The sequence below is a fragment of the Somniosus microcephalus genome, chromosome 12, assembly GCF_052327205.1.
Source record: "Somniosus microcephalus isolate GS21.2 chromosome 12, FLI_Smic_1.0, whole genome shotgun sequence".
Lineage (NCBI taxonomy): Eukaryota > Metazoa > Chordata > Chondrichthyes > Squaliformes > Somniosidae > Somniosus > Somniosus microcephalus.
In genome coordinates this window covers 48725001-48748826 of record NC_140998.1, presented here as the reverse complement: position 1 = coordinate 48748826, position 23826 = coordinate 48725001, and the positions used below count along the sequence as shown (strand labels likewise).

At 43.1% G+C, this 23826-nt stretch overlaps 1 protein-coding gene and 1 pseudogene across 4 annotated transcripts in view; one reads left to right on the top strand and one right to left on the bottom strand.

Annotated features, from left to right (window-relative positions):
- Nucleotides 1–10384, bottom strand: part of atxn3 (ataxin 3) — a 46369-nt gene extending 35985 nt beyond the window's left edge. The window contains exons 1-4 of one of the 4 annotated variants that reach the window (XM_086002811.1): nt 10296–10356; nt 5005–5241; nt 3180–3344; nt 1208–1252 (exon numbers count right to left, since the gene is read on the bottom strand). In XM_086002811.1, coding sequence (XP_085858937.1) covers nt 1208–1252; nt 3180–3344; nt 5005–5037 — 243 coding nt within the window. In that variant the 5' untranslated portion in view covers nt 5038–5241; nt 10296–10356. Of the gene's footprint in view, nt 1–1207; nt 1253–3179; nt 3345–5004; nt 5242–9721; nt 10247–10295 lie in introns of those variants that run through there. The other 3 variants (XM_086002812.1, XM_086002813.1, XM_086002814.1) reach the window with 3 other exon arrangements.
- Nucleotides 10385–11667: 1283 nt separating this feature from the next.
- On the top strand, nt 11668–23654 carry LOC147109163 (uncharacterized; annotated as a pseudogene).
- The last annotated feature ends 172 nt before the right edge of the window (nt 23655–23826 follow it).

The window sequence follows — 23826 nt, the reverse complement described above, 5'->3', positions numbered from 1 at the left end:
ATCTTTTGGCACCTTCCTAAAGCAACAACTCTAAAATGGGAAATTCAGTGGCATAAGATGGGGGAGAACAAGTATGTACTCCACCACTGAATGATTATGGTGGTGCTACAATGCTAATGCATTGTGCTTTCCAAATATTAAGCTATTTCATCATCAGATGAAGTATAGATTGGCTCGCTAAACAAAACAAAAACAAAAGTGAACTATTACAGTTATTATACCCTGAATAGTTTCCCCCTCAGGAACATCTTTTGCTTTCTTTATTGACAAATATAAAATGCTGACCCGTAATGGCCAAGAAAATAAATACTGGCTGCAAAGCACATATCCAAATATGACCAAATTTGTCCAATTCCTCCCCCCACCTGCCCCACATAAGTGTACATTAAAGTACATTTGAGAACAATGTGTTTACAATGATGAGTTATTACCTGCAGGACAATTAGGCCTATAACTGTAACTACCAAAACTGTTATTTATTTAATCATTACCTTCACATCTTACCCCCTCACAGGATTACATTCACCCGATTCCTTCACTAGTTAAAGCTGTTAATTTGTGACTATTGTGGTGTCTAAGCAACCGTAAAAACCCATGGTAGCCTCTTCATACCTGCCAATAACTAAAACATTGCCCATTTGTAAGCACGCCGATTTCCGGTTGCTGTATTACCCCCCACGCGACCCCCCCCCTTTCAATTCTTTGTTTGATGGTCATTTCAGCTATAGATTAGCCACATGCAACGTTTATAGTAGAGGTAGCTTGGAAGTGATAACTAGGGACAGAAATTCAAATTCTGCAAACGCCAATGATATCCATTTTTCTATACTAAAATTAATGCACACTGCTAGTTTATAGGTGAAACAGCGATCACAGAACTGACTTAGAAACAGCACTAACAGAAATTCATGAAGGAAATGACTTAGAAAAAAAGGTCAGAAGTTAAAATGAGATAAGTAAAAAGCGAAGGATGAGAAGGACAATGCAAGTGAGCAATAGAGGAAAAAAGACAAATCAAAACATCCAGTTAAATTCAGCTCGCTAGCCCTGTCCACTATGACTGTATTTAATAATCTTATTTATCAACTACAAGGGCTAAAATATAATGATTGTGTGCAGAAAAGGAGGGGGGGGGGGGGGAGAAATTAAAAAAAAAGTTTTATTGCTAAAGGCAACAGGTTACAGGGCTTAAAAATCAGACACTTACTTGAATTGAAAAGAATCCACTATCATCCATGTTCCCTGAAGGTTGCTATATTGAGAGAGAGAATGAAAAATAAAGATGGGATAATGCAAACTTTCATGGTACAGACTAAATGGCCAAAGGTGCCCATTGTTGATTGGCAGATAAATTATGTGAATATCTGCATCATTTCATCAGACAAAACTAAAAGTACCAAGGCTGGGATGGTGTTTTAGTAATATAGGATTCATATTACAGTTATAAAGCTGCTCTCGACATCAGAGTGAATTTACTATCGTAATTCTGGAATCTGTGTCAACATCATAGTGCACGAGTATTTTTTTTTTTTAGATGAGCTAGTCCAGGGAGCCTGAAATTCTCTGTAGTCTAAAGAAATTTTCCTTAAGGACCTGGCAGCAAGTGGAAAGTGAATGCATGCATTTCTTTTGAGGGGAGGAGTCTTTAGACTGCTATATCTGGTGGAGGGGTTAATATAGAATCATAGAATCAGAATAGTACAGCACAGAAGGTCGTCACTCGGCACATTGAGTCTGCACCAACTCCTTCGAAGAGCAATCCAGTTAGTCCCACTCCCCCGCTCTTTCCCCAGATCCCTGCTATTTTTTCTCCTTCAAGCATTTATCCAATTCCCTTTTGAAGGCTACTAATTCAACAAATTAACATATTTTATGTGGGTTTTCTAGTGTGATTTGATGAATTAGATCAAACTAGAGTTTCAAATTAAATAATTTAGCAATTTCAATCATCAGCTAGAATGGCATATGGGAGCTCCAACACTACACTGCAAAGTGGTAAGGACATATTCTGCATCTATGATTCCCTACACGGTGTATTCCTGGTCTTAGCCACATCACAGAGTGGACACCAGGGAGGCAGAGGAAGGAGAGTCACTCAAGAGAACATCTTTGCAGCTAGGCATAGGAGTAGGACTGGAAGAGCCCAGGAGCAGGTTGCTCACCTGCCCTCATACAAGGATGGTGCCCAGAGACTATGCCAAGGGAGGTACAAAATGGCAAGGACTTCTTTACACATCCTCTGTAGTTCAGAAAAAGTCGCAAAACTGCATCTCATTTTGTCCCACTTGGAGCAACACTAAAAGGATCCAATAGAAAGCCAAGTATCCTTAATTGCAAAAATTTGGATTTGTAACAAATGAAGTGAGTTGCCCTCATATCCAAAATCATAGGGATCGGAGGCTATGCTCTCACCTCAGATTTAAATTCAGTGAATTGGCTCCCTATGGGAAAATGTAATTAAGTGTCTGAACTGTTTTAGTATCTGATATGGTTACTGATTTTCTTCCCCGTTCGCTCAATGAAGTCGACATGACGAGGTAAGTCTTGTAGAACTACATTGCTACGGTCTTAATTGGGCTCCCAATATTGAAATGTAACATCTGCATTTGAAGTCCTCCCAGTCAATATGGAAAGAACTTGCATTTATATAGCACCATTCACAATCTCAGGCTATCTCAAAGTGCTTTACAGCCGACGAAGTACTTTTTGAAAGGTAGTCACTGTTGTAATGTAGGAAACAGCAGCCAATTTGTACACAGCAAGGTACCAAAAACAGCAATGAAATAAATGACCAGATCATCTGTTTAAGGAGTGATGGTTGATGGATAAATGTTGGCCAGGACGCCGGAAGAACTCTCCTGCTCTTCTTCGAATAGTCTTGGGATCTTTTACGTCCACCTGAGAGGGCAGACGAGGCCTCTGTTTACCATCTCATCTGAAAGGCGGCACCTCCAACAGTGCAGCACTCCCTCAGTACTGCACTACAATGTCAGCCTAGATTATGTGCACAAGTCTCTGGACTGGGGCTGGAACCCACACCGTCTTGACTCAAAGGCGAGTCATGGCTAACACCGAAAAGGTAGAAGTTCTCCGAAGCGGTCTACGGATGGGGGGGGGGGGGGGGGTGGTGGGTGGCAGCACTGCTCATACTGATGTTGATTTAAGGTGTAGTTTTTAACCTGTAAAAAGATTTTGTATTCCTCGGTGGTAGTGCCTCCCTCTGCCATTCTTGCTCGCTCCTCTTCATCCAACTGCTGCGCAATTGTAGAGAGGTCTATGGGGCTGAAGTACTCTCCCTGCAGCAAATTGTTGAGGCAATGTTGAGCACAGAGGGACCCTTCTTGCTGTGGAATCAAGCAGAGCAAAGCCCATCAAATTTTCATGTGAACTGCTGGAGACAGAGGTCTCGTGCACTGTTGTGTAAATATGTCGATATTGCATAAAAACACTCAATTGTTTATTGACAAATTAATCTTCAATTAAAAAAAAAAATCCTGCAATGGAGACAAAACATGTACATTGCAATTTGGACTTCTTACCAATATGGATTAAAGCTCAACTTCAATTGACCATTTCGCACTTTCTATGGACTAAACTCTGATTTTATGCACAGAATATCTGGAACAGCAGAATACATGGTGAACAGCGACTCCTTATAATATTGGGATATGTACCAGAAATAGTACAGAATGCCACCATATACTCCAGCTCGCTCCATGCTGGCAAAAAAACCACACTGATGGACTATATAGTAATTCATTATTTATTGTGGTAAGTAAAATTATACAGAAGCAAGATTAAATTAGCAATGAGATTACAATACAATATACTTAACTTTGATGCATTAATCTGCTCTCTGAATCAAACACAACAAATTGTTTTGAGATTCTTAACATCCTTTTATCGCAATTATTCATGTGCGGTTACATCATACAAGGGCTCTAAGCACCATAGAGTTCCAGTTCATCATTGCGACATGGAGCTAAATAGTTAAATCAAGTAAACCAAAACAACGTTCAGCAGTTGTCATATCTTTCCCAGCCTGTGCTGCCTCTGGAGACAGAACTGGCAAACACACCACCCCACTTAAAGGAGATTTTTACACTTCCAGGTCAAAGTAAACGTCAACAGATAAGAGTCTTGTTAGTGGGAGAGTCATCACAGATAACCACTGACTTTTTTTTGCCGTGGTTTGAGGAAGCAATCAAACCATTTTGTCCTGGCAGGAGGCTGACTAGAAGCAATCAGTATAAACAGAAACCAGTCATCTCCCTTCAAATCTGCCTCCTACACTCCAGATAGGGTTTGTGTATTCCTCATTGCCCCACACACAAAGACAAAAATTCTCGTCAAGATTGCTGCTAACAGAAGCTCAGTTTTAAATTTGTTACACCACTCAGCCAATTACAAATTCAGATAACATTTATGATTTGAAACTGGACAGATCAGAGATTTCTGCGACATTACAAATGCGTGAATGTACCAATTAACCCAGAGTGCCGAGCACCTTTACAATGCTTAAATAGATCTTCTCTATTACATCACAAAGATTAAATTAGTACCAAATCAATGACGGATGTATTTTGACTCTTGATATCAATGTAACAGGCGTTAAAAGGTCACGGGCCTCAAGTATGGAGCACACAGGTTTTAGATCTGTAGAAAATGAATCCTTACTGGTGCTGAAGACCAGTTAATTTAGAAAATTGAAACTGGTTAGATGTTTAAAAAAAAGTCAGCAAATGAAAAGAAATAGAAAGTAAATGATGGGAAGAGAAGTAGATGATATTCCTGCTCCCCCAATCTAAAAGCTGAAAAATATGCAGTAACCCAGGCAGCACCATGTAAACACTTTTCTTGGGTTATATTATCCAGATCAGTGGCTTGGAACTTGGATCTGAGTGTGGGGGTTGTGGTGGCAGAAGCAGCAAGAAATATTTTCCCCCCTTCTAACTAGGTAGAACATTGATATTCATTGAGTTCTTTAAAAAACTAAAAACTTACTAGTTTTAATACAGGTACTGGTGCAGAAATCATATCACAGTCCTCAAAGCATTAAGTGATTGTTCAATGTACTGAAATACATCAGCATTTTGTTAAATGCTATACAGACTTCACTTCCCAATATTCCTTGTTCACATACTGCTCCACAGTGACAGCTTATCCAGATTCCATGTGTATGCTGATAATATCCAGCTCTACATCTCCAGAACTATCCTTGACTCCACGAATGCCACTGTGCTGTGAAACATCAAGAAAGAACTTGCATTTATATAGCACCTTTCACAACCTCGACGTCCCAAAGCACTTCACAGTCAATGAAGTAATTTTGAAATGCAGTCACTGTTGTTATGTAGGCAAATGCAGCAACCAATTTATGAACAGTAAAATCCCAGAAAGAGCAATGAGAAAAATCACCAGATAATCTGTTAGTTGAGGGATAAACGTTGGCCAGGACACTGGGAATAACTCCCCTGCTCTTCTTCAAAAGAGTGCCATGGGATCTTTTATGCCATCCAAGAGGGCAGATGAGGCCTCAGTTTTAATGTCTCATGCATTGAACTGTCAGCAAAGATTCTGTGCTAAGTCTATGGAGTGGGGTTTGAACCCATGAGAGGCAAGAGTGCTACCACTGAGCCAACACCGACATGGGGGAAGAACTTCCACTGCTTTAACACGAGCAAGCCCATACATATGCGGTTCTGCTTCTACCAAAAACTCTGCGCTCTAGTCGTCGCAGACTATATCTCCTTACTCAGCTGCTTGCTCAGGTTGAAACCGACAGCATGCAACCTAGGTGTCCTGTTTCACTGAGCTAAGTTTCAAACCCCATACCCTATCCATCACTAGGGCAACCTATTGCCACCACTGCCTGCCTCTGTTAATCATCAGGAGTGACTTTTCCCCCAATGCTCTCCTTGCAGACTCCCTGCACGCCATCCTGAAGTTCTACTTGTTTGAAATTCTGTTGCCTGCTCTCCATCGCGCTTGCCCTCAATAATCTCCATTAACTCCTTGTCCTTAGAGATTGAATTCAAAATCCACAAATTACAAACTTGCCTATGCTTTACCCCACCCAAATCTCCAACATCCACCAGATCTACATCCTGCACGTGCCCTACACTTTTATTACTCTGGCACCCCCTTCAGCTGGCTATGCCTCCCAACTCAAACTTTCTTGACCACCTCCAAAAACCTACCTCTTCAACCATGTACTTGGCCACGTCCAACTACTGCGCACCTTCTGTTACTACTTTGTGACACACCTTGGGACAGTTACTACGTTAAAAGCATTATATCATTACATGGTCCAAAGTGAAACAACTTGAAATGTCAACTGTTCCACCACGAAAAGCAAAGACTTGCATTTATCTAGTGCCCATCATGACCACTGGATGTCCCAATGCACTTTATAGCCAATGAAGTACTTTTTGAAGTGCAGTCACTGTTGTAATGTAGGAAACGCGACTGCCAATTTTGCGCACAGCAAGCTCCTGTGGTAAACCACTGTTTGTATTCCTGTTTGTATTCCACTGTGTACATGCCTGGACATGCCTCGGCTGACTCCTCCCACAGGTCCTAGTATAAAGGTGACTGCTCCCCAGCCCTTGGTATCCTGGACCGGTCGACCACTCGAGGCAGACCTCCATTCTGTTGTTAATAAAAGCCTTTAGTTACTCTTCTAACTCTCAGTCTTTTATGAGTAATTGATAGCGCATCAGCTCCCACAAACAAATAATCTGTTTTAGTGATGTTGATTGTGGGATAAACATTGGCCAGGACACCAGGGGTAACTCCCCATCTCTTCTTCGAAATAATGCCAAGGGATCTTTTACGTCCACCAGAGAGAGCACAGGAGGCATCGGTTTAACGTCTCATCCAAAAGACAGCACCTCTGACAGTGCAGCACTCCCTCAGCACTGTGTCAGCCTAGATTTTTGTGCTCAAGTCTCTGGAGTTGGACTTGAACCAACAACCTTCTGACTCAGAGGCGAGTGCTACCAACTGAGCCATGGCTGACATTTTAAACAAGTCTGATTCTCTCTTCAATAGACATCCATACAAGCACACCTCAATTTCCCCCAGCTTTTTGCAGCAAGACTAAGGCCAATTTTGTGTCCCCACCACTGTCTACACAGAGATCAGCTAACTCACTAGAGACCAGGGGTTGAGCATGGGACTTCCTAGTCTGTACGGCTCAATGCTCACCACGTGGTGAATTTACCCATCGTCAATCACTATTCATCACGGATGGCACCACTGTATGCACATCTGCATTTTCCAACAGTGATCACTGGGGAGGGAACTGATCTGATTTTCCTTTTGGCTTTGAGACACAGTGCAATTGTAGCCTGCCCAAGTCAAAATCAGTTAACTGAGTACAGACCAAGCATGAAATCTGGGCCTGTTTTGATCTATAAATCGCTTGGTACCACACTGTGTTGTGTATTTATCCACTGGGGAGGCTCCATCAGAGAGTTCTATTTAACACAGACATCTAAAATTGTTATATGCATTAACATAAGCAAAAATATTTATTTGGATCCAAGGAGGCTGCTCAGTGCATTATTATGGCTTCTATGTTTGGTAGGTTGCAGGCTCAAACTTTAGATTTGCACGGGAGGAATGGCCATTTGGATGAGGGTCCTTGGTAAGGGGACCAGGGTAGGGGCAAACAAGCTCTCTAGCTGAGGCAAGGTGCTGAATCAGGGAGGAACAATTGGAGTGTAGCAACCCCCATTATGTTACTGACTGGTTTAAGAGTGGAAATGGCAGGACCTGTCAAGGGGTCAGCCTGCCCACTTTTTCCAATCAGAATATCGCTTAAAAAAAAAGTTAATGATAAAATTCTAGATCAAAGAATTTGTCGTTCTCTGATCAATAGATTGCCAACTTCCCTACTGGATGATCACATTTAAATAAAGAGGGCCACAGTGGTCATTTGAGCTTGTCACTGTTGGGGAACGCATTCCTTCACTGAAAGAGTTTTGAATAATCATCCCTTGCATGGCACCATATACATGCATTCAGCAATTAAGGTTCCAGATTATTTTCCTCAGAGAGGCAAAGGGAACCAACAGTATTTCCAGCATTTTGATCTCAAAGAGTAATCATTTATGAATTTGTTCAAAGTTATAACTGTTAGAATTTGTCTATAATTAGAGCCGTTAGAATCATAGAATCTTACAGCACGAAGGAGGCCATTCAGCTCATCGTGCCTGTGCAGCTCTTTGAAAGAGTTATTCAATTAGTTCCACTCCCCTGCTCTTTCCCCACAGCCCTGCAAATTATTCCTTTAAGTATATATCTAATTCCCTTTTGAAAGTTATTAAATCTGTTTCCACCACCCTTTTAGGCAGTCCATTCCAGATTTTAACAAATCACTGCGTTAAAAAAAAAAACTCATTTCCCCTCTGGTTCTTTTGCCAATTATCTTAACTCTGCCTTCCGATTATCGATCCTTCTGCCACTTGAAACAGTTAGCTTTGATACGAAAAGCTCTGTTCATTCAATCCTCACATTCCAAATGAAATGGCCAGAGAAAGGGGAACAATTATTATTTTAAAAACCTCATTTCTAGACCTATATTTCAAAACAGTTTCTTGAAGAACAGCAAGAGTTGCATCACTTCTAGAAAAGTTAAAAACACAAATCAAAAATATTGCAATAACACAAATCCAAATGTAATTTACAAAATTGGACAATCTGTGTTGTACATATAGAAGTAAAAATAGTACACTTGTACAGGAGATTCATCATCAACATAAACTTAACCAGTTTATCTAATACTGTATTGCTGTGCACAATAGTCAGAGGCTTACACAAGCCTTACATCAAATATGAATGGTCATTTACAATCAGATGTTTACTGTACACACACACAAAAAATCAATAACATAACCACACTGTATAATCAATGTGAAATTTACCACAATTAAGCAGAACTACTATATACAAGTGACTTCCTGTGACATTGTACACTGGGAGTCAAGAAGTGCTGCCTTCAAATGAAGCAGGTTTACAGGGTATGTGCTAATAGGACCAGGGAGCAGTTGTAATTCAGTCCCCATTTTAAAGTCATACATTCACATGTCACATTGTAATCACAACCAAAATTTTACTCCAACGAGCAAACCTATTCAATAACCTAACATGAAGGCAGCTGAATGTCCACACATTATAACTGAAATAAAACTGTATGAAGTCATATTTCCAGCAACTTTACTCACCATAATAAAACTATAATAGGACAAGTGTACTTTTATACAGTGCAGTCTTTCAGGCTAAACACCCAACTTTTCCATGTGCAGATGACCCCCTGCATGTCATCTTTGAGTCACACAAGGTGTAGTAATTAGTGGTGTACTATGCAAATTGTTTTCCTATGTATGCTTTATGATAACCATTAAATTTGTGTTGGCAGCCCTCGATTTCAAAATTCTCATCCTTGTTAGAATTCCCTGCCTAAACCTCTCCACCTCACTACCTCTTTCCTCCTTTAAGACACTCCTTAAAACCTACCTCTTTGATCAAGCTTTTGGTCACCTGCCCTAATTTCTTATGTGGCTGTGTCAATTTTTTGTCTTGGGACGTTTTACTACATTAAAAGCGCTATATAAATACAAGTTGTTGTTGGATCAGAAACGGAAGGTCAGAGATTGTTGCAAACGATGTATTTAACTTTTCAACAAACTGAAAAGATCAATTTCAGACGACTTACACAAACATTACTGGATAATAGTTGGCAGTCCTCGCCTGTTGAATAGCCTGTTCTGCGGGTCGCTACAGCTTTCTCTTTAGATACAAAAGCAAAATACTGCGGGACGCTGGAAATCTGAAATAAACCCGTTATATCTGTAACTTTTTCCAGTTCTGACGACAGATCATCGACCTTAGACGTTAACTTGGTTTCTCTCGCCACAAACGCTGCCTGACCTGCTGAGTATTGCCAGCATTTTCTGTTTTTATTTCTCTTTGGCTGTTGGGCTGAGACGTTAATCGCCCTCCCAAGCCCCCCAACACACCGAATTAAATGTAATGATTGCATTGCGACTCAGCTCATCCACCGCGCCGAGCCTTGAACGGCCCCAGTAGCAGGCGGCTAGCTTTCCGCCAACCAGCCGGTTCTGCGAAGCTCACAGCTTTTCCCTCCCTCCCCGCGGCCGTTTCATCGCCAACCCGCGGCGGGGTAGGGAGGGACAGCCCTTTGATCAACTGAACGGCAACCCCACACCAGTCTTTTCTGCCGCACACCGCTGCTGACATTTTAAAAGATAATTTCCGCCTCAACTTACTTTCTCGTGAAATATCGCCTCCATGATGGATAATGGACCATGGTGCTGTGCGGCGTGACCCCGCCGGGTCAAGCGCCACGAACCAATCAGCGCCCGGGCCACACAGGCAGGCAGACACTGCCGGCCTCCCTACGTAAACAGTGTGAGCAGCTGGTAGATGTGGTGGCAGGACTGAGGCCTGCACTGGGGCAACTGCTAGCACCTCAGTGCCATTGATAGCAAGAATGACACAAGAGTGCAACTCTCCTTGATGAAGATTTTTTTTTTAACACAGGCCTGGAGTTTTCCTACATTACAACAGTGACTACACCTCCAAAAGTACCTTGTTGGCTGTGAAGCGCTTTGGGACATCCGGTGGTCGTGAAAAGGCGCTATATGAATGCAAATCTTTCTTCCTTTCCGCAATCTCATTTACGCCGAAATCACGCCGTGTCGACGGAAATTTACACCCAAGTTTCCTGCCCAATGCTGGAATGTAAAGAAAAAGTATAAAACACGTGCACATTCAGTGTGACCAATAGGGCCCAAGGAAACTCGAACGGTGCACTACTGAAGCACTGAGCATACGGCCTGCCTTGGAAGTTGGAGGTAAGTGGCAGACTGCTTGTTCTGGACCGATGGACTATTTTATGTGTGCAGATAGCACCCTCTGGTGGTGGTTATTGTGTTAGCAGTGTGTTTGTATGAAGCAGAGGTCATTTGACCTTTGTTCCTTTCTTCCTGTGTGAAGTCATTTGACCTTTGTTCCTTTCTTCCTGTGTGAGGTCATTTGACCTTTGTTCCTTTCTTCCTGTGAGTGGTCATTTGACCTTCGTACCTTTCTTCCTGTGTAGCACAGGAAGTAGAATTCCAGGAAGAACCTGGCAGTAATGGAGGATTCCATAAGGGTTTCACAATCCAATGTAATCTGATTTCATATGTTAGGCCAAGCGCAATATCTGTGAGTATCTTTGTTTCTTAGCATAATAGCAACGTTGTCAGAGTAGTATTTTGATAACACTATGTTTATAAAAGGTTAATATTTGATAGTTACAGAAGTGAGTCTAAATGTTAGTTAGTTATACAATTAATCAATTCTACTGTTGTAAATATGTTATATCTTATGTAATATCGAATGTATAGTACTCAGTTTATGTACAAAACATACTTTATCTTTGTTTACAGTTTCACAAAATTGTTCAAGTAAAGGCTTCAAACAGCAAATGGCTTCACAAAGAATTATTTTGAATAGAGTGTTTAACTTGTTGGATAACTAGATAGGAGCACGTCTAGCGCGGCCAGTGCACTGCTTCTCGCTTTAATTTTTTTGGGGGTAAACATTTTTTATTCAATGTGTTTTCACTGTCTCAGCAGCATCTCAATTTTCACAGAGATGACCACCGCTGTAACATCCAAGAGAAGCAAGACAACCAGGAGGAGGACTTGTAGTTTCACTGAGGAAGATCTGCAGGCTCTCCTGGAGGAAGTAGAGATGAGGAGAGACCGACTCCTTGGGAGCAGAAAAGTCAAGCCGGTCCAAATCATTAGTTGTGGCACCTGGAATGAGGTAGCACTGGCCCTGAGTGCCAATTCTATGATTCCCAGGACCTCAGAGCAGTGTCAGAAAAAGTTTAATGACCTGACCAGATCTGGCAAGGTAAGACACTCACCATGCGCTCCCTTTCCTCTTTACCCACCCTGGGCACCATCATACTCTAAGCTCTCTGAATGACTGAGAGAGACATAGATATTGCACAAATTAAAGTGATAGATTGGGGGAAAAATCCAACTATAAGGGAGTGAGGATGGACCTAAGGGAGGTAAAAAGACAATTGGAAGGCAAAGAGGAAATATGACATTAAAATATCAAAGACTATAAAAAGAAATAGTACAGTATTCTACAAGAACATAAGTAACAAAAGAATAATTAAAATAGGAATAGGGCCACTAAGGGCTAGATAAACTCACAGGAGATGACACTGAAATGGCATTGATACTGAATAGATACTTTGCCTCAGTTTTCACTGAAGAGACTAACAATGTGGAGAGCACATGGAATTGGAGCTAACCTATTGGCTTGGATAGTGACTTGGTTAGGAGCTAGGAGACAGAGAGTAGGGATAATGGGTATCTACTCAACTTGGCAGGATGTGACTAGTGGTCCCTTCAGGAATCTGTACTGGGGCCTCGGCTTTTCACCATATTTATAAATTACTTGGATGAAGGAATAGAGAGCCGTATATCTAAGTTTTCTGATGGCACAGTAAATAGTGTAGGTGGGAGTAGAAAGTTGCAAAGGGACATTGATAGGTTAAGTGAATGGGCAAAACTGTAACTGATGGAGTTCAGTACGGGTGTGAGGTCATCCACTTTGGACTCAAGAAAGATAGAACAGAGTATTTTCTAAATGGTGAGAAGCTGGGAACTGTGGGTGAGCAGAGAGAATTAGGGGTCTAAGTACAGAAATCACTAAAAACTAGTGGACAGGGACAAAAAATAATTTAAAAGGCTAATGGAATGTTGGCCTTTGTCTCAGGGGGTTGAAATACAAGGGCTGGAAGTTATGTTGCAGCTGTACAGCGCTCTGGTTAGGTCCCATCTGGAGTACTGCATTCAGTTCTGGGCACCGCACCTCAAGAAGGAGAGATTGGCCTTGGAAGGGGTGCAGCGCAGATTTACCAGAAGCTTGTATTCCCTTGAATATAGAAGATTATGGGGTAATCTATTGAGGTGTATATGATGATGAAAGGATTTGATAGGGTAGATAGGGAGAAACTATTTCCTCTGGTGGAGGAGTCCAGAACAAGGGGGCATACCTTAAAATTTGAGCTAGGCTGTTCAGGTGTGCTGTCAGAAAGCATTTTTTCACACAAAGGGCAGTGGAAATCTGGAACTCTCTCCCTCGAAAAACTGTTGTGGCTAGATCAATTGAAAACGTCAAAACTGAGATTGATAGATTTTTGTTAGACAAGGGTATTAAGGATTATGGAACCAAGGTGGGTAGATGGAGTTACGATACAGATCAGCAATAAATTAATTGAATGGAGGAGCAGGCTCGAGGGGTTGAATGGCCCACTCATGTTCCTATGAAATGACAATAGTAGAAAAAGTCAAGAGGGATATTACAACAGTTAAAATAGAAAGAAAGGAGATACTGAACAAACCTGAGGAAGGCAAGGCCCTGGGTCTAGATGGATTGGACCTGAGGATACTCAAAGAAAGGAGGAGATAGCCGAGACAATAGTATCCATATATAAAAATTCAATAGATAAGAGTAGTGCCAGAAAAGTGGCAGATAGCAAATGTCATTCCTATCTTTAAAAAGGGAGATGGAACTATAGACCAATAGCTTGATGTCAGTGGTGGGGCAAAGGAAGTGGGAGATGCACAAGAGGCTAGAGTTGGAAGAATGCAGTGCCCTTGGAGGCTGCAGGGCTGGAGGAGATGACAGAGATAGGGAAGGATGAGGCTATGAAGGGATTTGAACACGAGGATGAGAATTTTAAAGTCAAGATGTTGCCAATGTAGGCCATTGAGCACAGGGGTGATGAGTGAATGGGACTTGTTGAGAGTTGGGATACGGGCAGCAGGTTTTTTGGATGAGCTTAAGCTTATGGAGGATGGAAGATAGGAGACCAGCTCGGAGAGCATTGGAATAGTCGAGGGGAGATAACAAAAGTATGGATGAGGATTTCAGCAGAAGGTGGGCTGAGGCAGGGCCGAGATGGGTGATGTCACAGAGGTGGAAGTAGGCGGTCTTTGTGATGGAGCAGATGTGGCGTCAGTAGCTCATCGCAGGGTTAAATAGGACGGCGAGGTTGCGAACAGTCTGGTTCAGCCTGAGACAGTGACCAGGGAGGGGGATGGAGTCGGTGGCTAGGGAACAGAGTATGTGGCGGGGATCGAAGACAATGGCTTCGGTCTTCCCAATATTTCACTGGAGAAATTTGAGATTGATAGATTCTTATTAGGTAAAGGTATCAGAGGATATGGAGGAAAGGTGGGTTGAGGTACAGATCAGCCATGATCTAATTCAATGATGAAAGAGGCTGAAGGAGCTGAATGGTTCCCAATGTTTAATTAGAAGAAATTTTCGCTCATCCAGGACTGGATGTCAGACAAGCAGCCTGACAACACAGAGGCATTGGTGGGGTCAAGAGAGGTGGTGGTGAGGTAGAGCTGGTTGTTGGAAGCGTACATGAGGAATCTGGCATGTTTTTGGATGATGTTGCCGATAGCCAACCTTATTAAATTGTTTGAAGAAGTAACAGAAAGAGTAGGCAAGGGCAATGCAGTGGATGTGGCATTAATGGACTTTCAGAAGGCCTTTGATAAGGTGCCACATAAGAGGTTCATGACAAAGGTCAAGGCATGCAAAGTTATGGGCCAGGTAACAGAATGGATTGAAAGATGACCAGAAAACAGGGTAGGAGTTAAGGGAAGTTTCTCAGATTGTCAGAAAGTGGGAACTGGTGTCCCGCAGATATCTGTGCTACAACCACTGTACCATATTTATAAATGATTTGGGCTCAGGAAATACGGTGTCAACATTTACAGATGATACCAAATTGGGGGAATAGCTAATAATGTGGAAGACAGCATCAAAATACAGGAAGACATAAACATGCTTGCAGAGTGGGCAGATAAATGGAAAATTAAATTCAATATAGTGAAGTGGTTCATTTTGATAGGAGGAAAAAGGAGGCCACTTATTTCTTGGAAGGTAGGAAACTAAATGGGGTAGAAGAGCAAAGAAATCTGGGAATAGAGATGCATAAATCGTTAACAGTAGCCGAAAAGCGTGCATATAAAGTAGTGGGGTTCATTTCTAGTGGAACAGAATACAGAAGCAGGGAGGTACTGTTAAATTTCGACAGAACCTTGGTTAGACCACCCTTGGAGTACCGTGTGCAGTTCTCTCCATGCTACAAAAAGGATATTGAAGCACAGGCAAAAGTGCAGAAAGGATTTACAAAGATGTTAGCAGAATTGAGAGGATGCAACTGTCAGGAAAGATTGAGCAGGCTGGGGCTCTTTTCTGTGGAAAAGAGAAGACTAAGGGGAGACCCGATAGAGGTCTTTAAAATCATGAAGGCGTTCGATAAGGTGGATGTGGAGAAACTGTTTCCAGTTGTAGGTGAGTCCAGAACAAGGGGGCAGAATATGATAGTCATTAACAGGTAGGTAAAGAATTTGTATACAGAGTGGTGAGAATGTGGAACTCGCTGCCACGTAGAGTGGTTGAAGCAGAGAGCGCTGAAGCTTTCAAGGGGAGGCTTGATGCATGCATGGGTGAGAAGGGAATGGAGGGGTACGGGGGCAGGGTAGGAAGAGATAATTAGATTGGGAAAAGGCTGGTGTGAAGTATAAATACTGGCAAAGACCAGTTTGGCCAAATGGTCTATTTCTGTGCTGTAGATTCTATGTAATTCTATGTAAACTTCAGACTGCACTCCGCTTAAGGGCACCTCTATCACCCAAACCTGCAGTACACATGCCTGCACAGCTCCCTAAACACATGGGAACTGACTAGCACAACCTCCAAACATGCTACACCAATTTGACACTCTCGCACCTGCACCTCTACAGTGACATTTGACACACACTGATCAACTGCAAGCCTAACCTACATTCTCTTTTCACTTTGCAGGATAAGTTGGCGTACAACGCCAGAGAGAGGAAGATCAGTGTGGAGCAGATCTCCATCTTTAGAACCCTGACCTCCCATGAAGAGAAAGCGATTCAGCTCCTGGGCTGCGACCCCATAGCGGCTGTGACGGAAGCTGAGGTCGGCAGTATGCCGCCGCGAGGTAAGTACCTATGTTCCTGTTATCTCTGCATGGCAGCCCTTTGCACCATTATACGGACCCTTCCGTTCGCCCCCTTTAAATGGAGACTGCATCCATTCTGACCTTACTCTTTTTTTCCCTACAGATCCACCAAAGGTGCAGCAGCTAACTGAGGAGGAGCAAGAGGAGAAGCTCCTGGAGGAAATGAATGAAGAGTACCTGGGCCTCCATGTTCAGGTGGACCTTCATGAGGAAGATGATGAGGCAGAAGCAGACAGGACCCTAGTCTTCTGTCCTCGTCTGAGAACACACCATCCTTGCCTCCTCCAAGGCCCTCCATCTCAACAGCAGTGTCACCTAGCTCATCTATTCCAAGCACCAGCGCAGAGACAGGCCCTCGGGGGCAGCTAGTTTGGCGGAGTCAGGTAAACGTACCGGCTGAGGCTGATGGTTCAAGGGACCAGGAAGAGTGGGAAGTGGGGGAGGATGTGGCCACTTCTCCACAGAGGCAGGGTAGAAAGAGGCCAAGGACTGAAGAGTCATGGGACCCAGACCTCACGAGTTGTCGCCTTAAAAGACACATGCTCCAAGAACATGAAAGGTACGCTGTGATAAGTGGCAACATCATGGAGGCGGTGTCTGCGTGAACCGATGCAACAAGTTGCAGCTGCATTAGGGCATGCAGTAGATCCCCAGGTTAGAGCCAGACAGGATGCAGTCAGGGCCTCCGCCTTCATGGAAGCTCATACTGCAGCTCTGGTGGCATTGGGGGACAGATTGGAGGGCACCTTGAATCATGGTTTCCAGTCTCTGTCTAACGCAGTGACTCAGGGCTTCCAGGATTTGGTGGCTGCCATCAGACTAGCCATCCAGCTGAAGACTGGGGCCGCAATTTCAGGACCAAGTGGAAGGGCGGTGGTTGCAGTCCAAGTGCCTGATGCTGCCGACTCTCAGGACACCAGCACTTGCCAGGATGATAGCAAAATACTGCAGATGCTGGAAATCCGAAATAACAACAGAAAATGCTGGAAAAACTCAGCAGGCCGAGCAACATCCGTGGAGAGAAATTAGAGTCGACGTTTCGGGTGAACCCTTTTTCAAAACTGGAAAGGAAATGAAATAGATCGAAGGCAGGGCTGCGATAGAATAAAAGAAGTAAAGAGACATTAAGAGGTATTCAAAACCAGACAAGATGGTAATAGGACAGTGGAGACAAAAGATGGCTCAGATTAGGTGTGAAGTGTACTGGCAGGATGAGAGACAGCTGCCATGTGGGAGAGAGAAAAAAAGGAAAGGGGGGGGGGAGTATGTTTATAATCTTGCAATTAATGTCTGCAGTTTGACAGTGTGCTTATTCTGTACTGAGTTACTGATGCAGGCCTATCTTTGGATATTTCTTTATTAAGGTTCAACGTGCACTAACAGTTCTGTGGAGAATGTTTTATATCTTGCAGTTAATGTATGTAGTTTGTGCACTTATTCTTTTCTGAGTCATTAATGCAGTTAATGGGGAGGGCAAACAAGGCAAGGGAATGCACAATAAATGGTAGAAGTGCGGAGGATCAATCAGAGGGACCTTCATGTCCACAGATCCCTGAAGGTAGCAGGACAGGTAGATAAGGCAGTTAAGAAGGCATATGGGATACTTTCCTTTATTAGCCGAGGCATAGAATATAAGAGCAGGGAGGTTATGCTAGAACTGTATAAAACACTAGTTAGGCCACAGCTAGAGTACTGCGTACAGTTCTGGTCACCACATTACAGGAAAGATGTGATTGCACTAGAGAGGGTACAAAGGAGATTTATGAGGATATTGCCAAGACTGGAGAATTTTAGCTATGAGGAAAGATTCGATAGGCTGGGATTGTTTTCTTTGGAACAGAGGAGGCTGAGGGGAGATTTAATTGCGGTGTATAAAATTATGAGGTGCCTAGATAGAGTGGATAGGAAGGACCTATTTCCCTTAGCAGAGAGGTCAATAACCAGGGGGCATCGATTTAAAGTAATTGGTAGAAGGATTAGAGGGGAGTTGAGGAGAATGTTTCTTCACCCAGAGGGTGGTGGGGGTCTGGAACTCACTGCCTGAAAGGGAGATAGAGGCAGAAACCCTCATTGCATTTAAAAAGTACTTGGATATGCACTTGAAGTGTCGTAACGTACAGGGCTACGGACCAAGAGCTGGAAAGTGGGATTAGGCTGGGCAGCTCTTTTTCGGCTAGCACAGACACAATGGGCCGAATGGCCTCCTTCTGTACCGTAAATTTCTATGATTCTATGGCGAATGCTCTAGATCTCCAATTTCTCTATTCAGCTTGAAAGTTCACTTATTTTGTGCCTCGTCATTCATGGAAGCCAGTATGTGTTCTCTTCATTGTTGTATTAAAGTTGAATTATCACTTTTATTCTCTGGTTTATTAATCATTGAAACCACAGTTACACAGGCAATGGTCCCCACAGATGGTTCTGAGTTCACTCAACTGATGAAAGTTGGCAGAGTGCTGTGGGGGATAAGAGAGCTAATGCATTGTCATGCTTGTGTGGGCATTGCTTTCAGTCTTTTTTGTTTGAGAGCAAGGGAGAAGGTGGGCAAGCTGTGTTGTGTAGGTGGAGGCAATCCGGTGCTGAACACCTTTGTAACAAGCTGCCCTCTGACAGTCCTGGCAGCTCAAAGCAGCGACACATCTGAACGGACATCATCCATGGGCTCCGGGGGGACCTTTGGCTCAGGATCTTCTGGTACCACAGGCTCCTTGCCAGGTATGTCCAGACTGAGCCCTTCCCATAAGGCAAAATTCTGAAGTGCACAGCAGGCCAATATTATTCTTGCCACTCTCTCTGACACGTACTGGAGGACACCCCCTGACTTGTCTAGGCATCGGATTTGACCTTTCAGAACCTCCATGATCCTCTCTATCACCTGGCTGGTTGCTGCATGGGCTCAATTGTAATGCTCCTCTTCATTGCAGGTTACACAAAATGGTGTCATGGCATCAGGGGGTAGGCCTTGTCCCCCCAGGATCCACCTGACAATTTGCCTCTGTTCCCTGAATAGCTGTGTGATGGCTGAATGCCACAGGATAAAAGCGTCATATGGCAGCTTCCCGCATGCTCTGCGTTGACATGCACTATCTGTTGCAATGCTTTATATTTAAAAGCGTGACAGGCAAATGTTGACATAGGATTTTTCCATTTTAATGTTGACTTAAAAATGGTGCTCTGAAGTTATGACACAGGAAATGCCCTACAGCAACTCATCCAAGCTTACTTTGACAACTCTTCAATCTCTACCACCAAGGAGGACAAGAGCCGCAAGACAGTGGGAACAAGTTTCCTTTCAAGTCTTACACCATCCCGACTTGGGCATATACCACCGTGCTTTCATCGCCACTGGGTCAAGGGCCTGAAATTCTCTATATAACACGGTAATGGGAACACCCATCAACAGAAGGATTGCAATTCAACAAGGCCCACCACCTCCGTCTCTGAGCAACTAGGAGTGGACAATAAAAATGCAAGTGTCGCCCACATCCCAAGAACAAAATAACCAAAAAAGTGCACACCAGTTGATGTATATACACATATATATACATAAATAGATCTCCTGTGGTTGTTTTATACTGATGTGTTGCCATGTAATGCACAGTGTGCTTTGAGCCACTGATTTATGATGACTGAATAAGTCAAATTCTATTCTAATTATATGGTATTCTTGAATTTTTTATGTGTTTAAGGGATTGAATTTTGTAACTATTCATTTTTCTGTGAAAACGAAATCTGGTTTTGATTATTTTATCTATGTATTTAAATTTTGTCCCATACCTTTTTTAAAGCTGAAGATATCCAACAATATATAACAATGTTAGCGACAGATCCCTGATTAGCAGTACAGGAGGGCAGCATCATGCAGTTTAGCAACACTGGTTGCAATCCTAAACTTTGGCAGCATGCAGGAGGGTTGGTCCTGGGATTCAGCTTCACTGGAATGGAGATTGGGGATGTTTTCAGCAATGGGGTAGACGTATTGAGGTTGAACAGCATGGAAGGTGGAATTTAGAGGAGGTTGGCAGAACTGGGCGGGTGAGGGGTAAAAGAGTGGTAAAATAAATGCATCGCTGCTGCATAAATAAATAACAGTCCTCTATTTGTGACTTTGCCTCTCTGGAATGGTAAATAAACTCATGGCTGCTTTGATCAAACTTTATTTTTAACCAGCAAAATTCAGTCAGCAATTTTTGCATTTCTTTGTAAACCCTGCCCCTTTTCAACCATTTACCATCGACATCCTTCATAAATGGATAGTCTTCCTATCGGGCACTTCCAGCAATTAACTCATCATTTGAGTGGACAAAACTTTTTTTTGGATTTTTTTTAAAAAAGTACTTATTTTTAGGTGTCAGCCGTGGCTCAGTGGTAACTCACTCGCCACTGAGTCAGAAGGTTGTGGGTTCGAGTCCCACTCCAGAGACTTGAGCACAAAATCTAGGCTGACACTCCACTGCAGTAGTGCACGGTTGGGAGTTGTTGTCTTTCAGATAAAATGTTAAACCAAAGCCCCTCTCAGTTAGAACCATCTTGAAGAAGAGCAGAGGAGTTCTCCCAGTGATCTGGCCAATATTTATCACCCAGCCAATATTACTAAAAAAAATTATCTGGTCATTATCACATTGTTTGTGGGACCTCATTGTGCGCAAATTGGCTGCAATATATCCTAAATTACAAGTAACTACACTTTAAAAGTACTCCATAGGCTGTAAAATGCTTCGAGACGTCCCGGGGTTGTGAAAGGCGCTATATAAATGCAAGTTATTTCTTTCCTACGTCCTTAGTAGTTCTAATGGCAGTTTTCTTGCCACTTCCTCATTTTCGATTCTCATGTTCCCTTCCTTTCAGTTGTATTTTGCTTGCTTCAACAAAGTGTGACAAAGTATGAGATGACAGAAAGTCAATGTAACAAGCAGCAAATGTGTGCTCATCAGAACTGTTATTATATCAACTATGTCTGCAGCACATGTACTGTACTTCACACCAAAGGCAGTCATTTGACACAGGAGTCAGTATGTCTGTAAACTGAGTGGACTCAGAAAATCACACTTAAAAAAAAAGCCTGCAATTAAGCAGACTTCATCCAGTGGTTACTTAACAGACTGTGTCTGTAAAGGGAAATAGTATTCTGCTGCTAAGGTGAAGCTACCTGCTGCATTGCAAGGTATAATAGTCTTTATATAAAAAAAAGTCTTACTGTGATTCAATGCCACGGAAGATCTACGAGGAAGATTAATAATGGCACCATATCATGTTTATCACATTACACTTTTTGATTGGCTCAAAAATACATTAAAAAAATCAAGTTGAGTTCATGGGACTTCCTTAAATGAAGAGCATTAACCAGGTAGCAGACTAGGTAAGCATGCAGGTGCAGCAGGCGGTTAAGGCGGCAAATGGTATGTTGGCCTTCGTAGCAAGAGGGTTCGAGTACAGGAACAAGGATGTCTTGCTGCAGTTGTACAGGGTCTTGGTGAGACCGCACCTTGAGTATTGTGTGCAGTTTGGTCGCCTTACCTGAGGAAGGACGTTCTTGCCATGGAGGGAGTGCAGCGAAGATTCACCAGGCTGATACCTGGGATGGCAGGAATGACGTATGAGGAGAGATTGTGTCGCTTGGGCTTATACTCACTGGAGTTTAGAAGATTGAGGGGATCTCATCGAAACCTATAAAATTCTGTCAGGCCTGGACAGACTAGATGCAGGAAGGATGTTTCTGATGGCTGGGGAGTCCAGAACCAGGGGTCATAATCTAAGGATAAGGGGTAAGCCATTTAGGACTGAAATGAGGAGGAATTTCTTCACCCAGAGTGGTGAACCTGTGGAATTCTCTGCCACAGAGGGCGGTGGAGGCCAGTTCATTAAATATATTCAAGAGTTGGATATATTTCTTAAGGCTAAAGGGATCAAGGGATATGGGGAGAAGGCAGGGACAGGGTACTGAGTTTGGATGATCAGCCATGATCTCATTGAATGGCAGAGCAGGCTCGAGGGGCCGAATGGCCTACTCCTGCTCCTATCTTCTATGTTTCTATGTTACACCTCCTGGAAGGCAGATGAAGGCCATCTCCCTTGTGAGTCCAATGAACATCATTTTTGAAGCGGGGCAGGGAAGCACATAACATACAAGGATTTTTTTTATTTAAAGAAAGACTGGTCATTTACAAAGCATGCCAAGACTTGCTGTTTATAAAGCCTGACCCCACCTCCTTCCCAACCTAGTGATAGAAAAGACTTGACAGCACTAAAAACAATAAAATAAAGCAGATCAACTGGTGTGCACATAAATAAAATCACAGTAAAATGTTCCTTCACCTCTCTTCAAGGCTTCTTGTGTGTTAAAAACAGTACACCAGCACGTGCAAAATTTGAAGTTTGGCACAGATGCAAGTTTTAAAGAGTAAAAAGCCAGTTGCCTATGTACTTCTGACCTGAAACTAACCCTTTACAAGTTGCAAGGTTTCCTCAGCAAACAATTAAACTTGAGTGACCTTAGCCTGTGTTAACCTTTGTTAGCTTAAAAGGACATACCTCTACTGTAGCCAAACAGTACATCATGCATTACATGTATAAAACCCGTCCTTTAAAATAGAATATCCAACTTACTGTAAAAAATGCCACAGGAGATCCACTATAGAGTCATAGAGTTTTACAGCACAGAAAGAGGCCCTTCGGCCCATCGTGTCTGCGCCGCCCATCCATCCCTGTCGTCTAATCCCATTTTCCAGCATTTGGTCCATAGCCTTGTATGCAATGGCATTTCAAGTGCTCATCCAAATGCTTCTTGAATGTTGTGAGGGTTCCTGCCTCTACTACCCTTTTAGGCATTGAGTTCCACATTCCAACCACCCTCTGGGTGAAAAAGTTCCTCCTCAAATCCCCTCTAAATCTCCTGCCCCTTACCCTGAATCTATGCCCCCTTGTTATTGACCCCCCTACTAAGGGGAAAATTCCTCTTTGTCTACCCTATCTATGCCCCTCATCATTTTGTACACCTCAATCAGGTCCCCCCTCAGCCTTCTTTGCTCCAAGGAAAACAACCCCAGCCTGTTTAGTCTTTCTTCATAGCTGAGGCGCTCCATCCCAGGTAACATCCTGGTGAATCTTCTCTGCACCCTCTCCAAAGCAATCACATCCTTCCTATAGTGAGGTGACCAGAACTGCACACAGTACTCCAGCTGTGGCCTCACCAGCATTTTGTACAGCTCCATCATAACCTCCCTGCTCTTATATTCTATGCCTCGGCTAATGAAGGCAAGTATCCCATATGCCTTTTTAACCACCTTATCTACCTGTTCCGCTGCCTTCAGGGATCTATGTACATGTACACCAAGGTCCCTCTGACCCTCTGTACTTCCTAGGGTCCTACCACTCATTGTGTATTCCCTTGCCTTATTTGTCCGTCCAAAATGCATCACCTCGCACTTTTCAGGGTTAAATTCCATTTGCCACTTTTCCGCCCATCTGACCAACCCGTTTATATCGTCCTGTAGCCTGAGGCTTTCCACCTCGCAATTTACCACCCCACCAATTTTCGTGTCATCTGCGAACTTACTGATCATAACTTTTACATTCTCATCCAAATCATTTATGTAGATCACAAACAAGGGACCCAGCACCGATCCCTGAGGTACCCCACTGGACACAGGCTTCCAGTCACAAAAGCAACCTTCGACCATCACCCTCTGCCTCCTGCCACTCAGCCAGTTTAGGATCCAACG